At 48.6% G+C, this 27,500-nt stretch overlaps 4 protein-coding genes across 4 annotated transcripts in view; 1 reads left to right on the top strand and 3 right to left on the bottom strand.

The window, feature by feature from the left end:
* Nucleotides 1–778: 778 nt before the first annotated feature.
* atp6v1g1 (ATPase H+ transporting V1 subunit G1) lies at nucleotides 779–3,029 on the bottom strand. The gene is made up of 3 exons (XM_030064742.1): nucleotides 2,831–3,029; nucleotides 1,539–1,639; nucleotides 779–1,327 (listed from the first exon to the last, which is right to left on the bottom strand). Exons 1-3 carry the CDS (start codon nucleotides 2,910–2,912, stop codon nucleotides 1,154–1,156), a joined length of 357 nt encoding a protein of 118 aa, XP_029920602.1. The 5' UTR covers nucleotides 2,913–3,029; the 3' UTR covers nucleotides 779–1,153.
* A 5,654-nt stretch (nucleotides 3,030–8,683) lies between these two features.
* LOC115368572 (spindlin-Z-like) lies at nucleotides 8,684–15,123 on the bottom strand. The gene is made up of 6 exons (XM_030064740.1): nucleotides 14,954–15,123; nucleotides 13,393–13,441; nucleotides 11,331–11,466; nucleotides 11,034–11,151; nucleotides 9,673–9,906; nucleotides 8,684–9,071 (listed from the first exon to the last, which is right to left on the bottom strand). Exons 2-6 carry the CDS (start codon nucleotides 13,416–13,418, stop codon nucleotides 8,872–8,874), a joined length of 714 nt encoding a protein of 237 aa, XP_029920600.1. The 5' UTR covers nucleotides 13,419–13,441; nucleotides 14,954–15,123; the 3' UTR covers nucleotides 8,684–8,871.
* Nucleotides 15,124–16,694: 1,571 nt separating this feature from the next.
* On the top strand, nucleotides 16,695–23,952 carry sowahb (sosondowah ankyrin repeat domain family member B). The gene is made up of 7 exons (XM_030065733.1): nucleotides 16,695–17,501; nucleotides 17,787–17,840; nucleotides 18,420–19,257; nucleotides 19,796–19,939; nucleotides 20,141–20,514; nucleotides 21,949–22,136; nucleotides 22,374–23,952. The coding sequence occupies exons 1-7, from the start codon at nucleotides 16,881–16,883 to the stop codon at nucleotides 22,783–22,785; spliced, it is 2,631 nt and encodes an 876-aa protein (XP_029921593.1). The 5' UTR covers nucleotides 16,695–16,880; the 3' UTR covers nucleotides 22,786–23,952.
* Nucleotides 23,953–26,867: 2,915 nt separating this feature from the next.
* Nucleotides 26,868–27,500, bottom strand: part of shroom3 (shroom family member 3) — a 5,356-nt gene continuing 4,723 nt past the window's right edge. The window contains exon 4 of the mRNA XM_030064741.1: nucleotides 26,868–27,500. This exon is cut by the window's right edge and continues 1,252 nt beyond it. The gene's annotated coding sequence lies outside the window, so the exon portion shown is untranslated.

Genomic DNA, 27,500 nt, shown 5'->3' on the forward strand with positions numbered 1-27,500 from the left:
CCCAGGAGCCCTGTGGCCTGGACACGGGCCGCCGGCCGCCAGTTGAACAGCGGCTGTTAGTTTATTAATGAATTATAATAATGACTTGAGGTGTGTGTGTGTGCGCAACGGCCCAAACATCATTAATAAAATATTAAAGAGAAGATCTGGCAGATTTTTCATTCACATCCTCAGCTCTGCTGCTCGGCCCACTGAGGCGTGTGGCTCCATTTAAAAGGCAACAAACAGGCTTTCCAACACTATGAGATTTACTGCCAAGAAGCATCAAACACAGAAATCATCCACCAAACACACATTTCCTTATTTTTTGTGCAATGTTTTATTTTAATAATAATAATCTCAGAAAGAAAAACAGAAAAAAAGTGTAAAATCAATGACTTTTTTTAAACTGAGAGCTGAAAGTTTAAAGTTTCAAATCTCAGCCCTGATATTTCCTGTTAAACACTAAAAAATTAATCAGAAACATTTCACAAACTACATTTTTCATGTGAAAATCCAGTTTTCATTGAAAAATACACCTTTGATTTGAAAGTGGACACATTAGTTCTTTTATTTGATTTAAATGATTTAAAAGACAAAAAATAGGCTGCACAATTTATAATTTCATGTTTCAAAATGTCAAATTCTCCAATTTTCATTTTTTTTAAAAATGGGAAATCCATACATTAAGTTTCTTTTGTGTGAAGAAATGTTAAAAATTGGTTTAAAAACAGAAATGCTGCAAAGTGAAGCAAAGTATTTAAAATGATGTGGAAAAAAAAACAGCCAATAGAATCAATTCATTTCAATATTTCCTCTTTATTCTTCTTCATTTGTCACTTCACAAACACAGGCACACAAACAGGAAGTAGTCACACACAAACAGGAAGTAGTCACATGCAAACACGCACAAAACATTACGAAGTGTACAGCAATTTCACAATAAAAGCCTCTTTGCTGGCTTTAAGGGTAGTAAACTTTATTCATTGTTTTTTGATTTACCCATATTTCCCATAATTCCATGCTGTTGTTTTTCACCAGCTTGACAACACGGTTGGAGAAGCTGTAACATAGGATATAAATATTTTGTAAATAAAAAAAACAAAAAAACAAAAAAGCTAACACGTTAAATCACTGGAGTCCTATTGGCCGACAGGCTGATGGGGGGCGGGGCCTAGCCGGCCACCCGGTAGTTGGCGTGGAACTCGGGCTGGATGTCGCAGACGCGGCGCAGCAGGTCGCTAAGCACCGCCTCCCGGTTGCCGCGGTAACTGGCCTGAATGCGGCTCATGCGCTCGGCCGTGTCGCGGTCCACCTCCACTGCACTGTTGCCATGGGAACCAAGAGCCTGTGGGGGCGGAGTCAGAGGGAGGATGAACACCAACGCTGAATGCTAACGTGCTTCATCACCTCAGCGGATCACAAAACAACAAGAGTTCACACATTTTCTGTCTGCAGAGGGACTTTTAATTTAACAGTGACAGCATAAAAACAAATCAAATGCTAACAATGCTAACATGTGTGTTAAAGTGGATGGGGAATGCTAGGTGCTAACTTACCGCCGCCTCCTTGGTCTTGAACTCCTTCTCCCTCTGCAGGCGGTACTGCTCGATCTCGGCCTGCGCCTCCTCCTTCGCCTGCTTCAGCCGCCGGTTCTTACCTGACACAAACACAGGGACAGGGGCATTGTGGGTAAACGCCACGGCAACACAGAGGGACGACACAGCGCTGATCACAACACACACCTTCCAAAAAAAATGTGATCATCACTTCTGGACAAAAACACCAAAAAAAGGAGCTAATCCTTTTTAAGTGTTGAGTGTAATCACCATGGCAACAGAGACAATGTTGAGTGTAATCACCATGGCAACAGAGACAGTGCTGATCAAATCAAGGCTAATCTCAGGTTTCTGTTGTTTTCTGAGTGACTTATCTTCCCCACACACTCCCTGTGAGTGGCTGTCACATGCTTCCCATGATGCTCAGCGGCTGACTCACTGGAACCACAGTAAGAATAGAACAGGGCCTTTTAACCCTCCGTTTCATTTTGTATTCATAAAAAGCGACAAAAAGTTATACTATAATCAAACAGGTCATTCTATATAGCACTGAAATTCTACAAAAAATATTCAAAATACCAAACACAAACACTGCAGTTTATGTTTATGATGAACAGTAATTCTACAGCAATTCAAATTTTGGACTAAAGTCACCTGCAAAAACAAAAATGCAAATAAAAAATATTCAAAAAATGTACATATAAATCAAAATGCACATGCAAAAATGCAGCTTTTCGATTCAGCTATATAGAGTAAAATTATATACACTCTAAAAAAAAAAAAAAAAAATTGGCCGACCTCCGTTCAGGATTTTGGTACTTTCAGATTCCCGTGCACGCGCCTGAACGAAAGCAGCGCGTGCTCCGCGCGGCACACATTCAACAACAAAACTTTATTAAATCATCAAACTTTGACAGTCCCAGCAGCAAGTTCCCCTCCGGGCCCCGCGGAGCCCCGCCCGGCCGGAGGGCCCCTGTCTGCCGGACCCAGCACCGAACTCCTAGAGAAACAGTTTCCGGTTCGATCCCGGAGCGAAACACACGGAGCCGCTAAACCCCTGAACCCCTGAACCCCAAACCCCCCTCCGCCACCGGCAGGCCGGCCAGCCGTTAGTCTGTGCGGCTCCGCTCCCCCAGTCGTTAATTATTATTCGGTGTCATGTCTCTGTAATCTGTGTTATTATAGCGGTACCGTGTACTGGCATGTGAATCCAGGTGTGAGCGGCTGTGGCTGCTTTAGCACCGAGCCTCCAGCGGGCTGCAGCCGCCCCACAGGCCGGCCTTCATACTCACGTTTGCGGGCTTCGGCCACCTTCTCGGCCGCTCTCTTCTCGGCCTGCAGCAGCTGCTGGATGCCCTGCGACTGGCTCGCCATGTCGGACCCGCGGCTTCACCTGGACGAACGAACTGAAGGGAAAGAAACGCAGCGAAGGTCGACGGAGGAGATTTATCCGACGGCTCGGCTCCTGTCAGCTGACGGCGCGTCACACGGCGGCGGTCACGTGACGACGTCACGAGGAGCAGTTTGGAGGCGTGACAGGACGGCGCGCGCGGGCGGAGCAGCGTGTGTGTGTGTGTGTGTGTGTGTGTGTGTGTGTGTGTGTGTGTGTGTGTGTGTGTAACATTCCGCCCACCTCAAACACTCGTTTCAAACATAATCTGGGCCGATCTGAAAAATAATCTTTTTATGGTCACTGTATTATATAATTATAAATAATTTACAGTTTTATTATTATTCTAGATTTGAGTTTTTTTTTGTCAATTTTTCTAACACCTTGTATTTTTTTTTTTTTTTTTTTTTTGAAAAAGTTAGTTCTTTTTTTCTTTTATTTGTTTGCCATGTTCCAGGGAGTCTGTGCAGCTCTCTGCTCAGCTCAGCTTCTTTTCAACGTGCTATGTAAATAAAGCTGGCTGTGACGGTGGCTGATGGGCGATGCGGCGCCGGGCCGGTCACCAGTGACGACAGAACCCTTGTTTGCTTATTAAAGGCTGTTGGTTCTTTGGTGATCGTGTAGAACCTTCAGACGGGGTTCTGGAGGGAACCCTAACCTAACCCTCCAAAGCGTTGGACTCTGGATCTTCCTCCTCAGGAAACTCGTCTTCTTCCTGCTGGAGTTTAATTCTCTGTTATCTATCAGCTGTTACATCTGCAGGGATCAGGCAGCCTCTTGGTGTCGCGGCTCCTGACGTTTAGTTTGAGGAGGATCGCTTTATGATCCGTCACGGGGACAGGATGACCTCTGACCTCTGACCCGTCCTTCCACTCCTCTGAAATGAGCCGGGAGTCGCTTCTTTAAAAAAAGTTTTTTTCTTGCAGATCAGTCGTGCATAACTGCCGGAGAGACAAACTCCAGAGGGACGTCGGCTCAGATTTCAAGGTCAAACTACAGATATGATCACCTGTTAGCTACCATTGGCACAGTGACAGTTTCGTGCCAAAAGGCTTCGCCGAGGTGCGCCCAAAGCTCGCCGTCTGAAACCAGGTCTACTGTCAGCTCAAGGCAGAGCGCAGCCGGCACAGTGCAACTTTGGCTGACAGGCGGGCAGCGCACACGTCACCAAAACCTCACAGTCAGCTCAAACGGTGCCAATCTCCTCTGATCTGACATCAGATGTGACGGGACAGTCCATATGGAGATAAATTAATGTGGTGTCGTGGTTTTGTGGGTATTTATTGTTTTGTTGATGTGCCTGACGTTCTGGACACCTGCCTGGGAGGTCTTGGTGACGTGTGCACACCTGTCTCCTGGGCTCCGCTCCGCCTGCAGCAGCAGACCTCCATGTCAGTTGTGTAAACGTTCATTACGCCTTCACGCAGCGCATTTTAAAGGCGAGGACAGGGGCTCATCTGATTGGTTTAAAGTGAATCGGCTGAGTCAAACCCACTCCACGCCTTCTCTGCTCCCATGCGCCGGTAGGAGGGACGGAGGAGTACCTGCACCACGGCGCACGGTGTGACAAATGTGCAAAATGTTGGTGGTGTTGGTCGGTGTTGCCGTCGCCGCCTGATGCTGTCACTGCGGTTTGTGCACCTGCTGGAGCTGCTTACCTGCGCTTTGCTCTGGTTGTTTCAGCTGCTAAGTGTCAGCACACTGATATCAGATATGGGTCACATGAAAGCAGCCATAAGTATACAGTCAAAAAAAAAAAAAAAAACAGAATATAGGCACTAAATCAGAGCTGGGCATTGAGACCTGCAGTGTGAATGCAGCCTGAGAAGCAGCTGGATCCTGATCTGCACGTTCACACAGCAGCACGTCAGCAGGAACCAGGTCCTGCCTGAATCTGGCAGCTCAGATCAGAAGTGAGAGGATCAGATTCAGTGTTTTCTGTTCACACCGACATGACAAAGCTCACATCTTCATTCACACATGAAACACCTGGAAGAAACACACAGAGACCAACATGTCTGATTTTACCATAGAAATTCTTGACATACATTTGAAACATGGCAAGAGAACAAGAGAAGGCAAACAGCAACAATCATAATCATAATAATCCTGATGATAATCTGAGTAATGATCATAACAGCGCTGAGCGAGCGGCTCTCAGCGACAGAACGAGTGTTTAGTGATGAGCCGCTGACCTCTGACCTCTGACGCGCTGCAGCCCAGCCGTCTGATTGGTCAGAGAGCTCTGACATCACTGCTGCTCGTCATGCAATTTGTACGTACATACATAATTTGTACGTACAGACGATGACAAACTCAATTAAAGCTTTGGAGCAGGGGGGTTCAAAGTGTGGTCTGCGGGCCCCCGGGGGCCCCTGAGGGTCTTCCAGGGGCTCCTTAGTTTAATTCTCTAGAGACTGTGTGAGGATCACCTGAACATTTTCTTCTGTCGGCTTTAATCTCAGAGCTCAGTCTGTTTAACCCTTCGACTGCCGGAAACAGAAAGACAGAAAATGAAATGAAATGAAAATGATATGAAAGTTAAAAAAAAAGAAAAAAAAAACAAGAAAAGGAAATGACCTGAAATTAAGCAACCACAATTTTAAATAAATATTACAATTATAAATATTGTTTTCTGGACATTTAGTGAAATTCTATTTTTTGATCATTTAAAAAAAATTTTTATTTAATTTTACTTTTTTTTTGTTCTGTGTTTTTGTTTATTTTCAGGTCCTTTCCTTTCCTTTCTTTCTGAGACACTGAGACTGGATTTCTGTCATAAACATGAGGGCGAAAAAGGTGAGGAAAAATGACCAGGAGCACTGGTAAAATAGTTAAAATACAATAATAATACTTATTATTATTATTGAGAAGTATATATTATTATTATGGTTATTATTATTATTATTATTATTATATTATTAATAATAATAACAAAAAATAATAATACAAGCAAATGACTAACAACTGGAATAAAGTATATTTAAAAATATTTCTGATTATTGAAATGATGTGTTTAAAGGTCAGAGGAGATATGCTGTGTGGGGGGCCATGCGGGGCCAGGGGCCTCAGGTGGGGGTCTGGGGCTCACCTGGGCTCCAGGGCCTAACAGGTGAACAGGTGATGCTGAAAACAGCTGCTGCCTCTGGAGGAGCAACACTTTTGTTTTTATTTCTGTCCTTCAGTCATGTTCTTGTATTTTTTCTTTTTTGTTTTTGTGCATTTTTTAAACTCACTTTCAAGGAACTTCCTTGTATGTTTTTTTCGTACTTTTTTTTTTTTTTTTTTAAATTTATTATACCCTTTTTTGTGCATTTTTTAAAAAACGTATTTTCCGGTATCTTCCTGCTAACTGGCTCATCGTCCTCCTCTGTGTTTCTGACAGAAATCCAGTTTATCTGCTGCCGTTTGACAGGCTGAGCTGAGCAGGCGTCTGTGACCTCACACAGTTTGAAGCCTCTGATTGGTCGGTTGGTTTGGGCCGCAGCCTCAGTCGGAGCGCTGCAGCGAGCCTGAGCACCTGCTGACAGGAAACCGAGCTCAGGGCCTTCAAACTGAACAGGGACGTTTGTGGGGGGAAGGACAATCCGCTTCACGTGCCGGCGCTCTCGGCTCTGCGGCGGGACAAACAGCATCACGAGCGCTTACTTGACTTTCATTTTAAAATACAAAAATTTTGAAATACAATGCATCTCTGTATTTATTCTGCCGGTGAATTAGTGCCATTATAGCAGGTGACCTCACTGATCAGCTCACCTTGGATCCGAGAGGAGGAACTAATCAGTGAGGTCACCTGGTGGAGGAAAACCTGCAGCCTCTGGGCCTCCATGGCTCATGATCAGACGTGTGTACATGACAATAATCAGAGGAAAAAAACTCTGAATTTCCAAGATAAAAGTAATTAATTTACAAGAAAAAAACTCACAAATGTATGGGAAAAAAATCCAGATCATAAGGTCACAAATTTGCCAAAAAAAAAAAAAAAAAAAAAAAAAAAAGACATTCAACCTGTTTCTTGTCTTTTAAAACCAGTTTGTGAGCGAGCTTGGAAACCACAGGAGGTTCTGCTGAAGGTTTTCCCGTCCATGTGCAGCTTCTGCGCTGAAAAACAGAGGAAACTCAAGAAATCACACATCCAGTCCATTCACCCATTTTTAAAGGAATATTCCAACGTTTTGGGCAAAATCCCTTTTCTTTGTGCGACTTACTGAGGCCGGATGTTGGATCTCAAAGAGCAAAAATAAACGTCACAGCAGCCCTGAGGCTGTCTGACTGACACAGAGCATCACGTGGATTTGAAATACATGGAGCCAGGCTAACAACTCCCACTGACTTCAAGTCTTTATGCTAAGCTAACAGGAAATGCTACCCATAGGAACTGAACCACTGGACGTCCAGAGAAGAAGACGGTGTCCAACATCTGGTCTCAGTCTGGGGACGTCGGGGAAATGTTGGAATATTCCTTTAAGACGGCCTGCGAGTCTCCTGACACAGGAAACACAATCTGACAGCGATCCAGAGGCGTCACAGCTGTCCCATCATCCTCGGCGTGAGGAGGGAGGCTGAGTCTGTCCGTCAGCGTTCAGGTCGTTTAGAGCCACGCCGGCGCCGCCGAACGCAGACATGATGAAGACGAGACTTCCTGCTCCGTTCGGTCCAGCGTCTCACTCTGAACCATCCAACTGAACTCCATGCCGGCAAGAAGAGCCCGGATCAGCGTTTGGGATCTTTCAGACAGGATTTCCAGCGGGCCGCTCCAGACTTCCTGTCGCCAGGAAACTTTACAGGCCACGGAGCTGCTTCCACCACCGAGACGGGGCGGAGCGTCTGCCCCCCCCCTCAGGTAAATGCAGGGAAAGCCTGTTTTCACTCTCCTGACGTCAGTGGCGGTTTGGGATTCAGTTTTTATAAAATGCCTCGTTCCCTTGTTTTGTGCAGCTCAACTTGAAGAAGCGACGCTGCAGCGCCTCCTGTTGGTCACTGAAAACATCAGATCCTCTGCGGCTGAACCCGGACACCAGTCTGTCTCCGTGGATCTGAGGAGCTTCAGCTCTAAGGTCCCATGATGCTTCAGGGGTCGGAGCCTCACACGGCTCTCACATGAAGGTTTTAAAAGCTTCATTTGGTGGAGGTGCTGAGTGATGTCATGGGCGTCAGGAGGAGCCAGAGGACAGGCGGGGTCAAGCTGAGCCTGGACGGGTCTTGTTGTGGGTCTCAGGGCGGGTCTTGTTGTGGGTCTCGGGGCGGTCCCGGCAGGTCTCAGGGCGGTCCCGGCGGGTCTCAGGGCGGTACCAGTGGGTCTCGGGGCGGTACCAGTGGGTCTCGGGGCGGTCCCGGCAGGTCTCAGGGCGGTCCCGGCGGGTCTCAGGGCGGTACCAGTGGGTCTCAGGGCGGTACCAGTGGGTCTCAGGGCGGTACCAGTGGGTCTCGGGGCGGTACCAGTGGGTCTCAGGGCGGTACCAGTGGGTCTCGGGGCGGTACCAGTGGGTCTCGGGGCGGTCCCGGCGGGTCTTGTTGTGGGTCTCGGGGCGGTCCCGGCGGGTCTTGTTGTGGGTCTCGGGGCGGTCCCGGTGGGTCTCGGGGCGGTCCCAGTGGGTCTCGGGGCGGTCCCGGCGGGTCTCGGGGCGGTACCAGTGGGTCTCGGGGCGGTCCCGGCGGGTCTTGTTGTGGGTCTCGGGGCGGTCCCGGCGGGTCTCGGGGGGGTCCCGGCGGGTCTCGGGGCGGTCCCGGTGGGTTTTGTTGTGGGTCTCGAGGCGGTCCCGGCGGGTCTCGGGGCAGTCCCGGTGGGTCTCGGGGCAGGGGTGTTTCCTGGTCTCAGGCGGACGAGGACGAGGAGGAGGAGCTTCTCCGTCTTCAGACGGTCTGAGGGACAAAAGCCGAATCTAAAGCTCAGGGACTCTGCCCGAGTGCCTTGGGTGGGCGGGGCCCGTGGGGGGCGGGGCCTTACGAGGTCTTGACCAGGTCGTAGACGTAGATGAGGAAGTCGTCGTCGAACTTGATGAAGTAGACGGACGGCTTGGCCTCCACCTGGTGGATCACCATGCCCGTCCGCTTGCCGCCGTCCTCTTTGGCGTATTCCACCTGTTTACCTACCAAACTGTCCACCACCTCACCTGGCTCCCGCTCCGCTGGGACGCTGTCACCTGCACACACACACACACACACACACACACACACACACACAGGTGTCAGTGTTTTTCAGGGCTGATGCTGATTATTAGTAAGCAAGAAGATCAATAACTGATATTTATTTGTATTAAATGTGAAAATGTCAAAAACTGGCAGCGTTAGAAATGCCAACACAAACATCACTTTAGATGTTTAAAAAAGTTTAACATTACTACACTGACAAATTAGAGTTCCACCCCGAAACAATCACCACAAATAAATGAATGAATAAATAAATAAATTAATTAATAAATACATAAGTTAAAAAAATCGAAAATTATTTTTTTAAAAAAAGGATATTTAAATATTTTTGAGCTGTTTTGTGTGTTTCCAAAACTAAAATCAACACAAATTCAGGAGAAAATGTCCTGTTTTGTTCTGTCAGCTTGTTTGGATGTTCATGGTTTTTATTCCACAAAATGTTGTGTGAGTCTGTCAGGCCAGACTCACACAACAACACAACACACACTAAACACACAACACACACAACACAGACAACACACACAACACAGACTAAACGCGAGGTGTGTGTGCTGTGTGTGAGGTGTGTGTGCGAGGCGTGTGCTGGCGGCTCACCTGCGTCCGGCATGAGGCGCAGGTCTCCCTCCCGGTAGTCGTCCAGCAGCTGGTACATGTAGAGCACCGGGTCTTTCTCGTAGGTGATGAAGAACCAGCCGCTCATGACGGGCGCCCGGGCCAGCACCATGCCCCGCCACGCCTCCTTAGGCCCCGCCTCCGTCTCAAACATGTGCTCCACCGCCTTGCCGATCATGGCGTCCGCCAGGCCGCCGTCCGCCAGGCGGGAGCTGCCTGTGGGGGCACACCTTATTCATCATCATCACCTTCATCATCATCATCATCACCATTATCATCATCATCATCATCACCATCTTCATCACCATCATCATCACCTTCATCACCATCATCATCATCACCTTCATCATCATCATCTTCATCACCATTATCATCATCATCATCACCATCATCACCATCACCTTCATCATCATCATCTTCATCACCATCTTCATCATCATCTTCATCACCATCACCTTCATCATCACCATCATCATCGTCATCGTCATCATCACCATCATCATCATCACCTTCATCATCATCATCATCACCATCTTCATCATCACCATCATCATCACCATCATCACCATCATCATCATCACCATCATCACCATCATCACCATCTTCATCATCACCATCACCATCATCATCACCATCATCATCATCACCATCACCTTCATCATCACCATCATCACCATCATCACCATCTTCATCACCATCTTCATCATCACCATCACCATCATCATCACCATCATCATCATCACCATCACCTTCATCATCACCATCATCATCATCACCATCATCACCATCATCACCATCACCATCATCATCACCATCATCATCATCACCATCACCTTCATCATCACCATCATCATCATCATCGTCATCATCACCATCATCATCATCACCTTCATCATCATCATCACCATCATCATCATCAGGTTGTGTTTCCAGAGTGGATCATGTGATCTGATCTGGTCTCCATGGTTACAGACGGTGTTTTCACTGTGTCGAGTTTCCTTCTGGTCAATAAAGTTGATTAGAGTTTGATTTGATATCATCCTGTCAGTCAGTCTGAACCCTGGCTGTGTGTGTGTGTGTGTGTGTGTGTGTGTCTCTGTGTGTGTGTGTGTGTGTGTCTGTGTGTGTGTGTGTGTGTGTGTCTCTGTGTGTGTCTCTGTGTGTGTGTGTGTGTGTGTGTGTGTGTGTGTCTCTGTGTGTGTGTGTGTGTGTCTCTGTGTGTGTGTGTGTGTGTGTGTGTCTCTGTGTGTGTGTGTGTGTGTGTGTGTCTCTGTGTGTGTGTGTGTGTGTGTGTGTCTCTGTGTGTGTGTGTGTGTGTGTGTGTGTGTGTGTGTGAGCCTCACCCAGCCGGTCAGGCAGCACCTCCAGTCCCTGCACCCTCTGGTCAGTGTGCAGCTCCAGGCCGTACACGCAGTCGAACCCGTCGTACTTTATCAGGTAGAGAGACGGGTTCACCGGCACCTGGTGCACACACACACACACACACACACACACACACACACACACAAGATAAACTATCATGCTAGTCCAAACCTGTTGATTCCAGAAATGTCTTGCCCTGATTCATTGATCAATCAATCAATCAGTCCGTCAATCAGTCAGTGCATCAGTCACGGCGTCAGCCTGACAGGTCATGTTACCTGGTCCAGGACGGTTCCTTTCCAGACCACCTGCCCGGCCCCCTCCCTCCACAGGTGTTGGATCCTGCAGCCGACCAGGCAGCGAGTGGGCGGAGCCACAGCCTTGCTGCTGGCGCCCAGGCTGCCCCGGTGCTTCCTGTCCACAACAGAGCCATGGATCAATACACACACACACACACACACACACACACACACACACACACACACACACAGCACTCACAACACCATCCATCATCACACAGGACAGGTGATCAGTGACAGATGATATCTGCTGGGCTTTTTTAAAACCAGATTAAAATTAATCCGGTTTCCAACCTTTAAAAACAAAAACCTGAGAGAGAAACTAAATAATCAGAAAATTATCCCAAAAACTGTTTGAAGGACTCATGATCATAATGGGACTTAATGCACAAACTGTACAGGAGGGGCAGGAGAGAGAGACAGGTAGGGGCAGGAGAGAGAGACAGGAGGGGCAGGAGAGTGAGACAGGAAGGGCAGGAGAGAGAGACAGGAGGGGCAGGGGAGAGAGACAGGAGGGGCAGGAGAGAGAGACAGGAGGGGCAGGAGAGAGAGACAGGAGGGGCAGGAGAGTGAGACAGGAAGGGCAGGAGAGAGAGACAGGAGGGGCAGGGGAGAGAGACAGGAGGGGCAGGAGAGAGAGACAGGTAGGGCAGGAGAGAGAGACAGGAGGGGCAGGGGAGAGAGACAGGAGGGGCAGGAGAGAGAGACAGGAGGGGCAGGAGAGTGAGACAGGAAGGGCAGGAGAGAGAGACAGGAGGGGCAGGGGAGAGAGACAGGAGGGGCAGGAGAGAGAGACAGGAGGGGGCAGAGAGAGAGACAGGAGGGGCAGGAGAGTGAGACAGGAAGGGCAGGAGAGAGAGACAGGAGGGGCAGGGGAGAGAGACAGGAGGGGCAGGAGAGAGAGACAGGTAGGGCAGGAGAGAGAGACAGGAGGGGCAGGGGAGAGAGACAGGAGGGGCAGGAAAGAGAGACAGGTAGGGCAGGAGAGAGAGACAGGAGGGGCAGGAGAGAGAGACAGGTAGGGTAAGAGAGAGAGAGAGACAGGAGGGGCAGGAGAGAGAGACAGGAAGGGCAGGAGAGAGAGACAGGAAGGGCAGGAGAGAGAGACAGGAAGGGCAGGAGAGAGAGACAGGAGGGGAAGGAGAGAGAGACAGGAGGGGCAGGAGAGAGAGACAGGAAGGGCAGGGGAGAGAGACAGGAGGGGCAGGAGAGAGAGAGAGGAAGGTGGGCCTGGAGCCCGGTGGCTGTGGGCGGGGCGGAGCACAGGTTAGGGTTACGCCCCCCTGCTTGTACTTTTTAAACAAATTTCTGAGGCACAGACTTCATGTGTTTTTTTTATTTATTTATTTATTTTTCTGTTTCTTATAATTTGACTCTTCTCGTGAGAATCTGAGCCGCTGAAACTGACCCAACTTCATAAAGTCTTCCTGATTCTGAGCAGCGACGCAATGAAATGAAATGAAAAGCATCTGCAAGAAACTCAGCACATGGTAAGAAGAACGTCTGAGCTCTGCTGGAACCTGCAGCAGGTCCACTGGACCCAGAAACTCAGAAACACAACCTCTCATCTCAAAGCACAGCATTCCACACAGAACCAAGTCCAGCCGACCTGATGCAGTTTCCATGAGGGGGAACAAGAGGATGTCCCAAAAAAATGAAAAAACAAACACACAATCAAACAAAAATGATTTTTTTTCCCCTGTAAAAATCATTTTAAATGTGAATACAGTTTTATAGATTTTTCCCCTACATTTCTGATAATGTTTTACTTATTTAGTCTCTCTCTCTTTTTTCCGGTCATTTTCTTCCTTCCTTCTTTTTTTTCAGATTAATTTCCAGGTCATTTTCCTGTGACTTTGCACCAGTTTACTGCAGGTTTTGGGGACATTTCTTGCTCTTTTTGCTGTTTTTGAAAGAAGTCGGGCCGGTTGGCTCGGCTCTCAGAGGCTCTAAGGCAGCAACGTGACGTCCCAGCAGGCATCAGAGGGTTAAAGACCTTTATTTTGAAAGTCTGTGTGCAGGGCGGCAGGTGCTGACTCACTTGTGGGGATTCTTCTTCTTCATCATCTTTGCAGAAACAGCTGCAGGCCCTGAGGAGGAAACACACACAACCCAACGCTGTGATCCCGTTCAGGCTCGGGGGGGGGGGGGGGGGGGGGGGGGGGGGGGTGATCCGGAACCAACAGAACTCACCTGCTGCTGTCACACACCTGCTGTTTCACTGTGCATGACAATCACAACCTCCCTCTCTCTCTGAAATGTCAGGTGTTTATCAGCATAGCGATTGGGAAGTGAGACTGAGTCACAGGTGTGCAGGTGAGACACAGGTGAGACACAGGTGAGACACAGGTGAGACACAGGTGAGACACAGGTGAGACACAGGTGAGACACAGGTGAGACACAGGTTAATGCCAGGTGTGGATGGACAGACTGACACCTGTCCGCTTGTGTTCGCTCCAACACATCTGGGAAAACGTGTGTGTGTGTGTGACTTCCTGTCACAGCAGTCAGTGTGTGTTGTAACATGTGTTTGTGATGTTTTTGTGGCAGGTAAGGGGCCCGAGGCCGGTCCAGGGGCCCTTAAGGCCGGTCCAGGGGCCCCCGAGGCCGGTCCAGGGGCCCCCGAGGCCGGTCCAGGGGCCCCCGAGGCCGGCCCAGGGGCCCCCAAGGCCGGTCCAGGGGCCCCTCAGTTTAATATCACTACAAACTGTTAGGATGCAGAAACTGTGTGAGGGATCATCTGGACATTTCCTTCTTTCTGCTTTAATCTCAGCTCTGTTTGAACTCTGAGCTGTTTAATCCACAGGCACACCTGGAGGCTGTTTCACGTCTGACCTTTGATTTGATTCGGTTACAGGCTGCGGGGGGCGGGGCTTCACGTCAGGTGCTTCTTTTTAACAACCTGAACCAAACCCTGTGCAGCAACTGTTCTGGATGCTGTGTCTTTATCACCTAACAGACAGGGCAGGCGTCAGCGGCCATGACAGATATAACTTAATATAACCATAATCAATCAATCAGTCAACCAATCAATAACCCCTCAGTATCTGGTGTGTGTGTGTGTGTGTGTGTGTGTGTGTGTGTGTGTGTGTGTGTGTGTGTGTGTGTGTGTGTGTGTGTGTGTGCATGCTGACAGCTGTTCAGTGTGTTGCAGTCTCACACCGCCGCCTCTCCTACCTGACCGGATATGAAATTAATTATTTACATGTCTAATTCATTTTCTCTGCAGCAGCTCGTCCTGCGGGCGGCGGGCGGCCATGTTGCCCGGCTCCTCTCTCCTTTATTTACCGTCCCCGGGCGGGGGAGGGTGGAGCCGGGCTCCGGGACGGCCGAAGGGGGGCGTTTCCAGTCCCAGAGACTCCAGACACCCGTCCGGCAGGCGGCTCACACGTCCGCCTGCCTCCCCGCCCCCCTCCGCCGCCACGCCGACCGCCGGCGGGAGAACAGCGCGGACAAAACGAGCGCCTCGACATGCTAACTAGCGTTAGCCTGTTAGCCCGTTAGCCTGCGGTGTTAGCCCGTTAGCCTGTTAGCCCGTTAGCCTGTTAGCCGTTAGCCTGCAGAGTCAGCGGCGTAGCCCGAAGAGTCCGCGTCCCGCTTACCGTTCAGTTGCGGCGGGCTGCGGGCAGCAGAGGGGCGGCGGCACGGTGAGCTCCGGTCGGCGGGAGCAGCAGCCTGGTCCCCGCAGGAGGCAGAGCCCGCCCGGCCATGGCACTGCTCGGCCTTTATTTATTTATTTGATTTATTTAGCAGCGCGCTCACACAGCCGCAATGTCACTCAGCACTTCCGGCAGGGCCTTTCAAAATAAGAGCCGCTACTGGACTTGCGTGTGTATATGAACATGTATACATGTTTTTGTGTGTGTGTGTGTGTGTGTGTGTGTGTGTGTGTGTGTGTGTGTGTGTATTAGATAGAGACAGGGGCAGAGATAGAGAGAGAGAGAGATGTAGACAGGTACAGTATGTAGATAGATAGATAGATAGACTTTATTGATCCCAACCAGGGAAATTCTGGTGTTCCAGCAGCAACAGTAGAAACATATAATAAAGTTAAATAAAAAAGAATAAAGGCTAAATATATACAATAAAGACTATAAAGACTAAAAACTAAAATGTACAATAAGGGCTAACCTAAGGAAAAGAGATATGAGATGTGATGTGATGTGATGTATGTAGATAAATAGATAGATAGTCACTACAAATAATTTCAAATGTTGTGTTAGACATTTTTTAATAGGGTTAGGGTTAGAGTTAGGGTTGTTGTAAACTTTCTATAAAGAACTGTGAAATGAAAGTTTTGTTTTGTTTTTCCTCAGTAAGTATTTATGTCTCAAGACACACACACACACACACACACACACACACACACACACACACTTCACAGTTGTGTTTATTATATGTTCACAACATGCAGGAGTGGCTATATTACGCTTCTGATTGTTCTATCTAAAACGTTTTTGCGCTGTTATTTTGAAGGCAGAGTCGCTTCACTTCCGGTGTTATTCTCGTGAGTTTGACGTCCCTCGCGCTCCCTCCGCCTCTGCGTCCCGCTGCCAAATAGTGCCGACGCAAGGAAACGCGTCACCGCATCTCCCTGCGCAATACTGATCCTGCAGCGACAGACGGGCTCAGCTCGTTAATTCCTTCAGTCAGGGGTGTTCAAAGTGGGTCCGGGGGCCCGCAGGGGTCCCCGAGGCTCCTCAGCAACATGAGGAACAGTTTGTGGAAGAAATCTGAGAACATCACTGATTCCACCTGTAAACACAGCCGCATCTTTTTTGTCTAATGGTCATTCTTTGCTTATTTATTTCCCTTTTCCAGGTTTTTGAACGAAATTAAAAGAATTTGCTTAGATGTCAAAGAGACAGTTTTTGTGATTTAATTCACCAGATTTATTTATTTATTATTATTATTATTATTTTTTTTTACAATCTAAGCATTCCAACATCACACTTTCATCTCATCATTTCCGATGTGTTTGGCAATAAAAACAGCAAAGAAATTCATTCTGAATACAAACCAAAATATATTTTCATGTCAGGGCTCATCAAGAAAAAAGTGTGTGTGTGTGTGTGTGTGTGTGTGTGTGTGTGTGCGTTGGGGTGGGAGGGGGGGCAAACAAACTTGAAATATAGCAAAAGTGTTTATTTATGATAATTAAAGTGACATATTTAAGTATAACCTTTAAGTATTTAAATATTTAGCACTGAGCACAAACCGCAGTGTCTCTGTTATCCGCCTCTCTGCTGGACCAGATCAGTCCAGATCGGGTCTGAGGCTGACCGACAGTCAGCTGAGGGTCCAGATCACGAGCAAGTCCCGAGTGAAACGGGACAGTTTGTGTCTCCACCTGAGCAGGTAGCTACATCCGGGTTGCCTGCAGCTGTGCAGGTGAGTTTGGGGTTAAATACCTGAGGTGGGCGGAACTGCTTCCTGGCTGTTTGACACCCTGGTCTCCGACCTTTGAGGCGCAGCGGAGGGGGAGCCCGGACACAGAATCAGCTGAAACAGAGAGAAAAGAGCCGCCGGATGGCCGCGGAGCTCAGCCAGGACGCGGTGCTGCGGTTCCTGCAGAGCCGCGGCGGCTCGGTGCGCAACGCCGAGCTGCTGCTGCACTTCAGGCCCTTCCTGCGGGACCATGAGGACCGGGCCCGGCACCGGGAGCTCTTCAAGAAGTTCGTCAACTCCGTGGCCGTCGTCAAGCAGGAGGAAGGCGTCTCCTACGTCGTGCTCAAGAAGAAATTAAAGGGGAAAGTGGCCGGAGGCGGAGGCTCCGAGGCGGCTCCGGCGGCCAGGCTCCCCGGGAGCAAGACAGACCTCTCCCCGCCCTCCGTGAGCTCGAGGGCGGCAGGGATTCCGTCTGCCGCCGCCCCGCTGGGAGAGCCGAGCCACACACCGAACAGACCCGTCCTGCCCTCCGCCGGGATCCTGAACCACAACAACAACCGGAACCTGGAGAACCCGCTGCAGGCCTCCTCACCGCGGACTGAGCACACAGACAAACAACAACAACAATCACAACAACAACAACAACAACAATCACCACTGCAACAACAACCACAACAACAGCAGCGACAACCACCACTCCAAAAACATGAGCCACAGCCACAACAACAACGACCACAACAACAGCATCAACAATATCAACATCAGCCACAACATCAACAACAACAACAACAATCACAACTGCAACAACTACAGCAACAACCACAACCACAACAACAACAACCACAACAACAACCACAACAACAACAACAACAACAACAACAACAACAACAACAACAACAACCACAACAACAGCAGCGACAACAGCAGCAACAACCACCACTGCAACAACATGAGCCACAGCCACAACGACCACAACAACAACATCAGCCACAACATCAACAACAACATCAACAACAACAGCCACAACTACAACAGCAGCCACAAGAACACAAACAACCACAACATCAGTATCAACAACAACCACAGTTACAGGATCAGCAGGTAAGTTACTCAAAAAAGTTTGTTGTTTGTTTGTTTATTGAAACAGTAAACAGTTTATTACAAGTGTCAACTCCAATTTAAACAAACTGTAAAAGTGTACATACACACACGCTTATTTGCACATGCAGACACACTCCCAGTGTGTGTGTGTGTGTGTGTGTGTGTGTGTGCTTGCTGAAATGCTTTCAACATGCTTCACAAACATAAGAGAGACAAAGTAGATGATATTTCCCAGCAGGCCTCAGCTCTGTGCAGCTGTCATAACCTCTGGCACAGTCCTTAGAACAAACCGATCACATGACTTTACTGCCTGTCAAACGTCACACAGGTAAAGGGCCTCCCACCTGGATCAGCCCTGATCAGGACGACAACATCAGTTCACACTGAGCTGGGATCAGTGTCATATCAAATGGCATAATTATAAAGTTGTGCAGCTGTCTGACCCTGGACCAGCCGTACAGACAGGCTGCCAGCGTCACTGTGACCGGACTTTACTGGGAATGCAAATGTAATCCCTTCATCTCCCTTGTTTTCAGTACAAGTGATCACAGTAATCTGATTACTCCCCACTCTGCCCAGGGGCTGTTCCCACATGGCGTGGTGTTTGGAGGGGGGCGGAGCTCTGAGGGAGCGGAGGCGGGGCTCCGGCTCTCAGGTGGTAAACTGGGAGCACCGGGTAATCAACACGTCCCGCGTGAGGAAACGCCCCCGCCTCACCCCCACACAGGGGGGGAGGCCTGGGGCGCCTCCCGACAGGAAGTAAGAGGGGCGGCGCCTCCTCCTCATCAGCTGCAGGCGACCCGGCGGCGTGCCAGACACAGACAGAGCTACAAGGCCGCCGTCTCCTACGATGGTGATGATGATGATGAAGAGGAGGAGGAGGTCCCAAGGAGGCTGGACTCAACGGGAGGGGCGTGGCCTCTGAACCCTCCTGTGGGACTGCCAAAACCGCTGAGCTCCGCCTCCTCAGATGCCACCGCCCCTCCCTCCTTCGCCAGCTCCCCCTCTGCCCCCTCAGAGGCGAGGGAGAGGACCTTCAGCTCTCCCGTCCCGAAGATCTTCATCCTGGGCTCGGATGGCGAGACGGCGCGCACCTGTGGCCCGGGATGGAGCTCGGAGGCGGGGGCGGGGCCGGAGCAAGGGGCGGGACCAGAGCTGTGGGATTTGAAGTCAGAGCGACGCAGCCTGCCTCCGGAGGCGGAGCGTTACACGCCGTCTCCGCTTACAGCTGAGGAGGCGGAGCTTCAGCAGCGCCACGACATCCACCCGAGCGTGGACCCCCGGCCCCGCCTGGAGCCGCGGGGCAGCCTGAGGGCGGGGCTCTCCTCCAGCCACAGCAGCTTCTTCTCTCCCTCCAGCAGCGCCCCCGGAGGCCCGGGGTGGGACAGCAGCAGCGAGGAGCTGCGCGCCACATCAGGTACATCACAGCGAAGCAGAAACCATGAGGGTCTTTTTTTTTTTTTTTTTTTGATGAATCATTTTCAGGCTGCAACTCACAATTTATTTCATTGTCGATGAATCTGTCAGCCAGAAAGAAATTTAAAAAAAAAAACAAAAAAAAAAAAAAAGGGGAATCCAGTTTATGAAAGATTCTCCATTTGCTGTTGGACTGCTTTTCAAAAAAAAAAAAAAAAGTAAAAATCCACACAGGAAGTGATGTGATTCATGTTCAGCAGAAAATTGCAGAGAACAAGAAAAAACTAAAAACTAAAAGATGTCCAGAGAACTATATTTATAATTATTATATCTTTAAAATGATGTTAGAAGAAAAACTTTCATTTTTGGATAATTTTCAGGTCATTTTCTTATGTTTTTTTTGTAACGACTTTTTTGGTTGGTTGTTTTTATTTCTGTATTTTCTTGCTAATTTTGGGGGGTTGTTGTCTTGTAACTTGACTAATGTCTTGCTAATAAAAACGTGGTGAAATATGACTTTAATGTCTCTCGTCTGTCAGGTGAGGCTGGGGGCGGAGCCAAAGAGACGAAACCTCAGTCCTTGATGCGTCGAGGAACGGCGGTGCCTTGGCATCACTCTACCGGCCATCTCCTTGACAACCAAGAGCCCGCCCCCTCCGTGTTGCCATGGCACCACTCCACAGGTCTGGAACTATTTACTTATTACTAATAACTGATATTAACATAAAACTGCTCACGACAATAAGAGTAAATGGATGGGGTTTTTTTTACCACTCACCGGTATCTGCTGTTTAGCCCCGCCCCTTTTTATGAATCATGATATGTGCATATCCTCTGATAAAACATCAAAACAAACGTCTTAGAACATCAACTTCCTTCCACAGGCAATCTCCTCGACAACCGTGAGGAGGCGGAGTCCAGCGATGGCTCCGCCTCCTCGCCGGTGGTGCGGCAGCGCCCCTCGGTGGCGAGGCGGGTCAGCAGCAGGCTGAGGAGCCGGCTGTGCCGCAGCCTGGGCGCCGAGCTGGACCGGCCCTTCGGCGGCGAGGCCGCCCGGCTCAACCGCCTCCACCTCCTCTCCTCCTCGCTCAGCCTCCATCACAACCTGTCCTCCTCCTCGCTGTCGTCCTGCTCCACGCCCCCGCGCTGCCACAGCTTCAGCGAGCTGACGGAGCACCAGGAGGGGGGCGGAGCCAGGAGGAGCGGCGGGAACAAGAGCCTCGCCGCCTCCTCCGCTCCCAGCGACGGCCATCGACAGGTGGGCCACGGGGAAACCGGGGCTGCAGCTAACGAGCGTTTCCATCGTCCGTTAAGCCTTAATTCAGTCAGTCCAATTAAATCAGTGAAGCCTCAGCAAATTCAGAGAAATGTTCAGGGTCCCATCAGAACCCCCACAGGATTAGCACCGCCCCTCAATTTCCATTTTCACTGAAAAAACAGTTAAAATGATGTTGCCAGTGTAATAATATAGTCCCTGGGTGTGTGTGTGTCGCACCATAAAACTTGATTTCCAGCAGTGTTTTCACTGCAAAAACTCAAAATCTTACCAAGATTATTTGTCTTATTACCAGTCAAAATATCTCAATACACTTAAAATAAGACATGATCACCTCAGAAGTAACTTGTTTTTAGACAATTGTCTCTTGTTTCAAGTGAAAATTTGCTTGTTTCATTGGCAAAATTTGTTTCTTGTTTCTAGCTAATTTTCACTTATTTCAAGTGAATTTTCACTTGAAACAAGTGAAAATTGTCTAAAAACAAGTTACTTCTGAGGTGATCATGTCTTATTTTAAGTGTAATAATAATAACTAGAATTATGGAGCCATTTCTGTTGTTTGTTTGCTCCTTTTTTGTTAAATCTTTTTTTCTAAATGGGAATAAGTGGCGTTTGGAGTGCGTTTGAATCACCACGGGCTGCTCCCGTCCAATCAGCACCTTCAGATGCCGTGACGTCACCGTTATAATATAAAGGATTTCCTTTAAAAAAGTAGGCTGCTATAACAAAGTCTGATACAACGGAATATTTCTAACAAACGTGAAGTCTGTGCACCACTAATAGTATACCTGCATTGTGTTTATGTGCCACCAAACACCGGACAAAAATTACTTTGTGATTTCACCTGGGGGAGATAGCACCGCTTTTATAGCCGGAGTTAAACTTAGCTCATCACCTGGTCGGGACCAGGTGATGAGCTAAGCATCAGTTACCATGGTGATCTAGCATCAGTTACCATGGTGACCTAGCCGGGTTAAAAGAGAGCCACCTTCGTGCTACAGGAGAGCCTGGCTTTAGACTCAACATACCTGCTAACCCACTGAACCTGCTGCACAGCACAGCCCTCTGCTCCTTTGTTAGATTTCAACAGAAGCTCAAAACACACAGGAGAGACTCTGAGAGTGTGCTGAGACAGGTGCTCACTCTGAACACACACACACACACACACACACACACACACACACACACACACACACACACACACACACACACACACAGCACCACGAAGCAGGAGAATCCACTGGAAACGGCTCTTACACCTGGAATTTAGGCTCAGCAAGGTGAGGAGGAGGAGCCACTTCAGTTTGGGATGTGAGAGCCTCTGAGGCTGTGTGTGTCGTCACGGTTACAGGAAGCTGTGGTGTGTGTGTGTTGTCATGGTTACAGGAAGCTGTGGTGTGTGTGGTTGTTCTGCAGGTGCTGGTGCCGCTGGAGCCCCGGGAGCACGCCTGGCTGGTGAAGGGGGCGTCCGGCTCCTGGACCGACATCTACGCCCTGTTCAGGGAGGACCCGTCGCTGCTCCACAGGCGGGACTTCATCTCCGGGAACACGGTGCTGCACTGGATCGCCAAGCACGGAGACCACCGCGTCCTCAACACGCTGGGGTGCGCCGCCGCCGCCACGGCAACCTGCCAACCACCTGAGCACAGCTAGCTCTGCTAACGCTAGCTCTGCTAACCCTAACCCTGCTGATGCTAACTCTGCTGACCCTGCTGATGCTAACTCAGCTGATGCTAACTCTGCTAACCCTAACTCTGCTGATGCTAACTCTGCTAACCCTAACCCTGCTGATGCTAACCCTGCTGATGCTAACTCTGCTAACACTGCCTCTCTGTCTTCAGGTATGGCGTTGACAAGGCGGGCTTGACCTTCGATGTGAACGTGCGGTCGGCGTGCGGCTACACGCCGCTCCACCTGGCCGCCATCCACGGCCACAAGAAGATGATGCGGCTGCTGGTTCAGAAGTTCAAGGCGGACGTCGGGCTGCGGGACACGGCGGGGAAGAAGGCGTGGCAGCACCTGCGGCGCCCGGCGCCGAGCGACCTGCTGCAGCTGCTGGGGGCGCCGCAGAGCGCCAGAGGAGGAGGAGGAGGAGGAGGCCAGCAGCTTCATCGTCTTCACTACTCTCCGTCCTCGGCGGCGGAGCGCCGGCCGGGTTTGACGGCCGTCAAACGCTCGTCGTCCATTGCTGCATTTCTGAAACACAAATCACTGCGGCGTTTCCATGGACACCAGTCAGACTCTTCTGCCTGATTTCCTCACACCTGCTGAAAAACCTGGAAACGTATCGACCTGTTTCCACTCATGGAAAACAGCTGGGACACTGGGACATGAATCATAATGAGCTACTGTTGACCTTTAGATGATGATGATGATGATGATGATGATGTTGTTTACGGCAGGTGAACCCCCACAGGCTCACCTGTAGAGTTTAGGTGGAGGTTCACCTGCCGTGTCTCTGTGATCTGATCTGTGTCAAAGCAGCTGAAGCAAATGAAAGTGTCACTGCAGGAAACAGTTTGTTAGTCCAAGTTACTGACTGGCACATAAACAGGTTCACAGTAAGAACACCAACACTGTCAGGGTCAGAGGTCGGGGTCAGAGGTCAGAGGTTGGGGTCAGAGGTTGGGGTCAGGGGTCACTCAGGTGAGCACGGTCTGCAGCTCCACAGCACAAAACTCTTTGCAGAAGGTTTTTGTTGTGCCGGCTCCGTGTCTCTCAGGCTTCAGAGGAAAGTCTCAGTTCTGTCCAAACACAGATCAGAGCGTCAGGAGTTTCCTCACAGAACACGACAGGAGACTGACCCCGGCGCTGCGGTAAGGCTTCGGTGCGCTGTGGGTTTTTGGCTCCCAGGACTCGGAGCACACAGGCTGAGACGTCCCTCGTGTCTCCGAGTCCTTCAGTCCTTCAGGTCGCTAAACGTGCGCTCAGTTTGTCGGGTCTCACTTTGACTTTGCCAGTTGTGGAAACAGAGCAAACATTTTTACAAGAAGGGCCTGGAGACACGAGACGCCTTGTTCAACTGAACCTTGTGTGAAAGTGACGGCCCTGCATGGGGCCCGAGCCAACGCTTGAACCCAAAAACCAACCAGACCTGTAAGTCAGTGCAAATCTGTTTGTCCTCGGAAGAAACTGAACAGAAACTGAACAGAAACTGAACAACACATCAGCAAAATGGAGGAAGGTGTGGCCTCTGGTCGGGACGGCGTGAGGAGCTCAGGCTCTTGGTGCCGAGGCTCTGCGTGCCGAGGCTCGCGGCGTTGGGCTTTGGGCTGGAACGGGACACCTGGAGCTCAGGTGGACGGCCTTCTGCTCTCATGCATGGGACGTTTGTCTGCAGTTTGTTTTGTTGCTGTGCTGGAAATAAGAGTTTAACCTGAATCTGTGCTTCTGCAAAAAAAAAAAAAAAAAAAAAAAAAAGCCACTCAGCCTCAGTTCAGTGTTAAATCAGTTGTTCTTCAGTCAGAGCCTCTTTGTTAAGAACAAGAAAACCACAGAAACGTCTTAAAAATGACCGAATCAGAATTCAGGTCTGAGGCAAATTAAACAAGTGATTCAGATTTCTGACTTCTTCTGAAGACTGAAGAGGAAACTGAAAGCCTGTTGAGTGTTTCAGTGGAATAATGAGCCCTGTGCTGTGTGTGTGTGTGTGTGTGTGTGTGTGTGTGTGTGTGTGTGTGTGCGCTTTGGTGCAGAGGAAGCTCAGCCTCGACTTCAGCTGCTCATTAACGATCCAAATGTCAGCTGCCAAAAAAACATTAATAATAATAATAATTATGATGATGATAATTATAATAATAATAATGATAATAATAATAATAATAAGTTCTTGCTCCGCTGTGTTGCAGATGTATTTTGTGTTTTCCAGGGTTTATGTCACTGTTTGTTAAAAGTTCCCTGGCAGCCGGCGGAGGCGATGTGTGTTTGAAGCTCGAGGCTCCTCTGTCCCGTCAGTCCCACCTGAGCTGTAGAGCTGTGTTTCCACCTGCAGGGGGCGCCGTCGAGCCCCAGGCCCAACAGAAACTCAGCTCTGTAAATGATAATCATGTTTCTGCTGTGTGAGCTCAGATCTGACTGTAAATATGTCATTTTAATAACTATAAATACATTATTCTCATAATTTAGGTTTTTTTTTTTTTTTCTTAATTTTCAGGGCATTTTCTCCAATTTTCTAATTTTTTTTAACCTGCTAGTTTTCAAGGAATTTTCCAGTAATTTTAATTTTGCTCATTTTTGACTAACATTCTGGTAGTTTTATGCGAATTTGCTTCTCATGTTTTTGAAAGAGGGTTAAGAGGGTCCACATTTCCACGAGCTCAGATTGATGAAATCGTCAAGAAGCTGAATCCACTGTGTGTGTGTGTGTGTGTGTGTGTGTGTGTGTGTGTGTGTGTGTGTGTGTGTGTGTGTGTGTGTGTGTGTGGTGATGGGACTGGACACTGGGAATAATCTCACCATAAGTATTTTTAGAATCATTCCCATGAAGCTGGAGGGGAAATAAAGCGGACCTGGTGCTCTGTGGCTGGGTTTTGATTGTCTCTCCATGCTGACCTTCAACTACACCTCCCATAATCCTTTGTTCATGCTTTTCCAGCTGTGCCACCACCGGCATGAAGACAGATTATGGTAAAGTTTATGAGAAACAACTAGAAGATTCTGACATTATAACATCACAGCAATTCTAAAATTAAAGTCACAAGAAAAAACAGAATCAACAGTTTTTTTCTTGTAAATTTGTGTCTTTATAATCAGAATTTGAGTTTTCTGTTCACATCAATTTCCACTTTAATCTGAGAAATTCAGTTTTTTTTCTCAGAGTTGCCCCTCGTCCTCGCCTCCAACACACACAGGCAGCAGAGGTGGGAAGTAACGAAGTACAAATACTTCGTTACCGTACTTAAGTAGATTTTTCAGGTATCTGTACTTTACTTGAGTATTTAATTTTCTGCCGACTTTTTACTTTCACTCCCTACATTTGAACACAAATATCTGTACTTTTTACTCCTTACATTGTCAAAACAGGCTCGTTACTTCTCTCTCCCTCTCTCTCTCTTTTTGGTGGGGGCGGGCGGGCTCGTTACCACCAAGAAAAAAATTACAACACCGACACCGGCACCGTACGAGAACAAAAGGCAGAGAAACTCTCCAGGCTACAGCAGCGCACTGACAGAGATTGTGAAACAAAGCGAAGAGTTGCCACTCCGCTGTATTTTCACTGGCTAACAGCAGCACACTGGCTTAGCTTGTCTATTCAGAGAAGAGGTATCACTTTGGCTTATTTTTCAATCTACGTTATCACAGGCATACTACTGCTCATTCACTGGCAGCTGAATTGTCAGGTCTGTTTGATAAGTAATTTACATTTTTAAAACAAATAATAATTTAACATATTTTTAAATTATTGGAGTCAAGCTTACTGGTAAACATCTACTCCTTCAAGATAATTTATTATGTTCTACAACTCATAAACATACACCAACACTACATACTGAGTGTTTGAGCAGCATATCTCCTCTGTGCTACAAAAGATCCGTGGTAAAAATTATTAACAGTAACGCTGAAGCCCTCCCCCACAGTTTCCAAAAATCCTGGAGGAAACCCTGCACAGAGAGGGAAAGGGAGAGAGGGCGCGGGGCGTGAGAGCAGTTAAGAAAAAGAAAACCATAAAGAGAAATCTGGAGACATGGAGGAAGACAGTTGCCAGGGAAGATAACGTTAGCCGACAACAAAACAGAGTCGGAGAAGCAAGAAAAAATCTGTTAAAAGTTTATATGTTAGGTATATTAAGTATTGAGAGTACCAAAGCTGTTATCAAGGTACTCATTCAAGACCTCTGGGCAGTTCAGTCTTGATTATTGTGTGAAACTGGGCTTGCAGCAAAACTCGAATGCTGCGTGATTTTCATTCTCTCTGTACCAGCACTTTGCAGGTTGTTAATAAAAGAGGAAAAGTTCCTGTGTTGTGTTCCCTCAACTTTTTTTTCGTCAAAAAGTTATCAAAAAGGTATATGTATCATTAATGGGAAAAAAAAAAAAAAAAAAAATCATTTTTACTTTTTACTTTTGTACTTAAGTACATTTCAGAGCCTGTACTTTCTTACTTTTACTTGAGTAAAGAAGTTGAATTGGTACTTCTAGTATCTTTACTTCTACTTAAGTACAGAATGTCAGTACTTTTGCCACCTCTGACAGGCAGAGAGGCCACGTGTGTGTGTGTGTGTGTGTGTGTGTGTGTGTGTGTGTGTGTGTGTGTGTGTGTGTGTGTGTGTGTGCACCAATTACAAGGAACAGACACAACGTTGAAGTGTGTTTGAAAAATAGATTTATTCTGCAAAGCGAGGAGCTGTGGTCCGATCGTCTCTCCCCTCATGAAGCGAACTCAAATTAATTTAAAAAATCAGAATCACTGCAGAGACAGGCAGGCTGTGTGTGTGTGTGTGTGTGTGTGTGTGTGTGTGTGTGTGTGTGTGTGTGTGTGTGTGTGTGTGTGTGTGTGTGTGTGTGTGTGTGTGTGTGAGCGCCAGCATCAAACTGTGAAGCCTTCAACACGGTGCACAAACCAGAATCCACCAGCACCTGGCCCCGCCCACCTGTGGCCCCGCCCCGCCCCGCCCACCTGTAGCCTTTCCTGGCTGCACGTGATTGGACAGGTGCCTCTCAGTGGGCCGGCTCTCCTGAAGCCTGCAGCTCAGTGAAGTTTCTCTGGAGTTTCCGGAGGTGGCGAGTCGCGCTGGACGCCCCTAATTTACATAAAGTATTCTTTATGCAAATGAGACGCCAGCGTGACGCCCCGCCTCTCAAAATGCAGTGCAGTTCTCCCAGAATGCATTGCTTAAGAGAGTAAAGAGGTGTGGTGCTAACGGGTCTCCTGAAGGCTCGCTGTTTAAAAAAGACTTTGGCAGGTACAGAGCTCACCAGCCAGCGGCATTGTGGGTAAACTGCACCTGGCGGCTTCGGTCCATTAAAAAA

This window comes from Myripristis murdjan, chromosome 12 (genome assembly GCF_902150065.1).
Source record: "Myripristis murdjan chromosome 12, fMyrMur1.1, whole genome shotgun sequence".
In the NCBI taxonomy this organism is placed as follows: domain Eukaryota; kingdom Metazoa; phylum Chordata; class Actinopteri; order Holocentriformes; family Holocentridae; genus Myripristis; species Myripristis murdjan.

What these genes read in the sequence shown, in the direction of transcription:
- atp6v1g1 (XM_030064742.1), bottom strand. Translation starts at nt 2,912, where the DNA reads ATGGCGAGCCAGTCGCAGGGCATCCAGCAGCTGCTGCAGGCCGAGAAG. An exon ending in GGTGGCCGAAGCCCGCAAAC is followed by an intron (nt 1,640 to 2,830) that starts GTGAGTATGAAG and finishes TGTTTGTGTCAG; the next exon opens with GTAAGAACCGGCGGCTGAAG. An exon ending in TCAAGACCAAGGAGGCGGCG is followed by an intron (nt 1,328 to 1,538) that starts GTAAGTTAGCAC and finishes CCGCCCCCACAG; the next exon opens with GCTCTTGGTTCCCATGGCAA.
- LOC115368572 (XM_030064740.1), bottom strand. Translation starts at nt 13,418, where the DNA reads ATGATGAAGAAGAAGAATCCCCACAA. An exon ending in AAGAAGAAGAATCCCCACAA is followed by an intron (nt 11,467 to 13,392) that starts GTGAGTCAGCAC and finishes TGTTGTGGACAG; the next exon opens with GAAGCACCGGGGCAGCCTGG. An exon ending in GCGCCTCATGCCGGACGCAG is followed by an intron (nt 9,072 to 9,672) that starts GTGAGCCGCCAG and finishes GTGTGTGTGCAG; the next exon opens with GTGACAGCGTCCCAGCGGAG.
- sowahb (XM_030065733.1), top strand. Translation starts at nt 16,881, where the DNA reads ATGGCCGCGGAGCTCAGCCAGGACGCGGTGCTGCGGTTCCTGCAGAGC. An exon ending in CACAGTTACAGGATCAGCAG is followed by an intron (nt 17,841 to 18,419) that starts GTAAGTTACTCA and finishes CACTCTGCCCAG; the next exon opens with GGGCTGTTCCCACATGGCGT. An exon ending in GCCATGGCACCACTCCACAG is followed by an intron (nt 19,940 to 20,140) that starts GTCTGGAACTAT and finishes TTCCTTCCACAG; the next exon opens with GCAATCTCCTCGACAACCGT.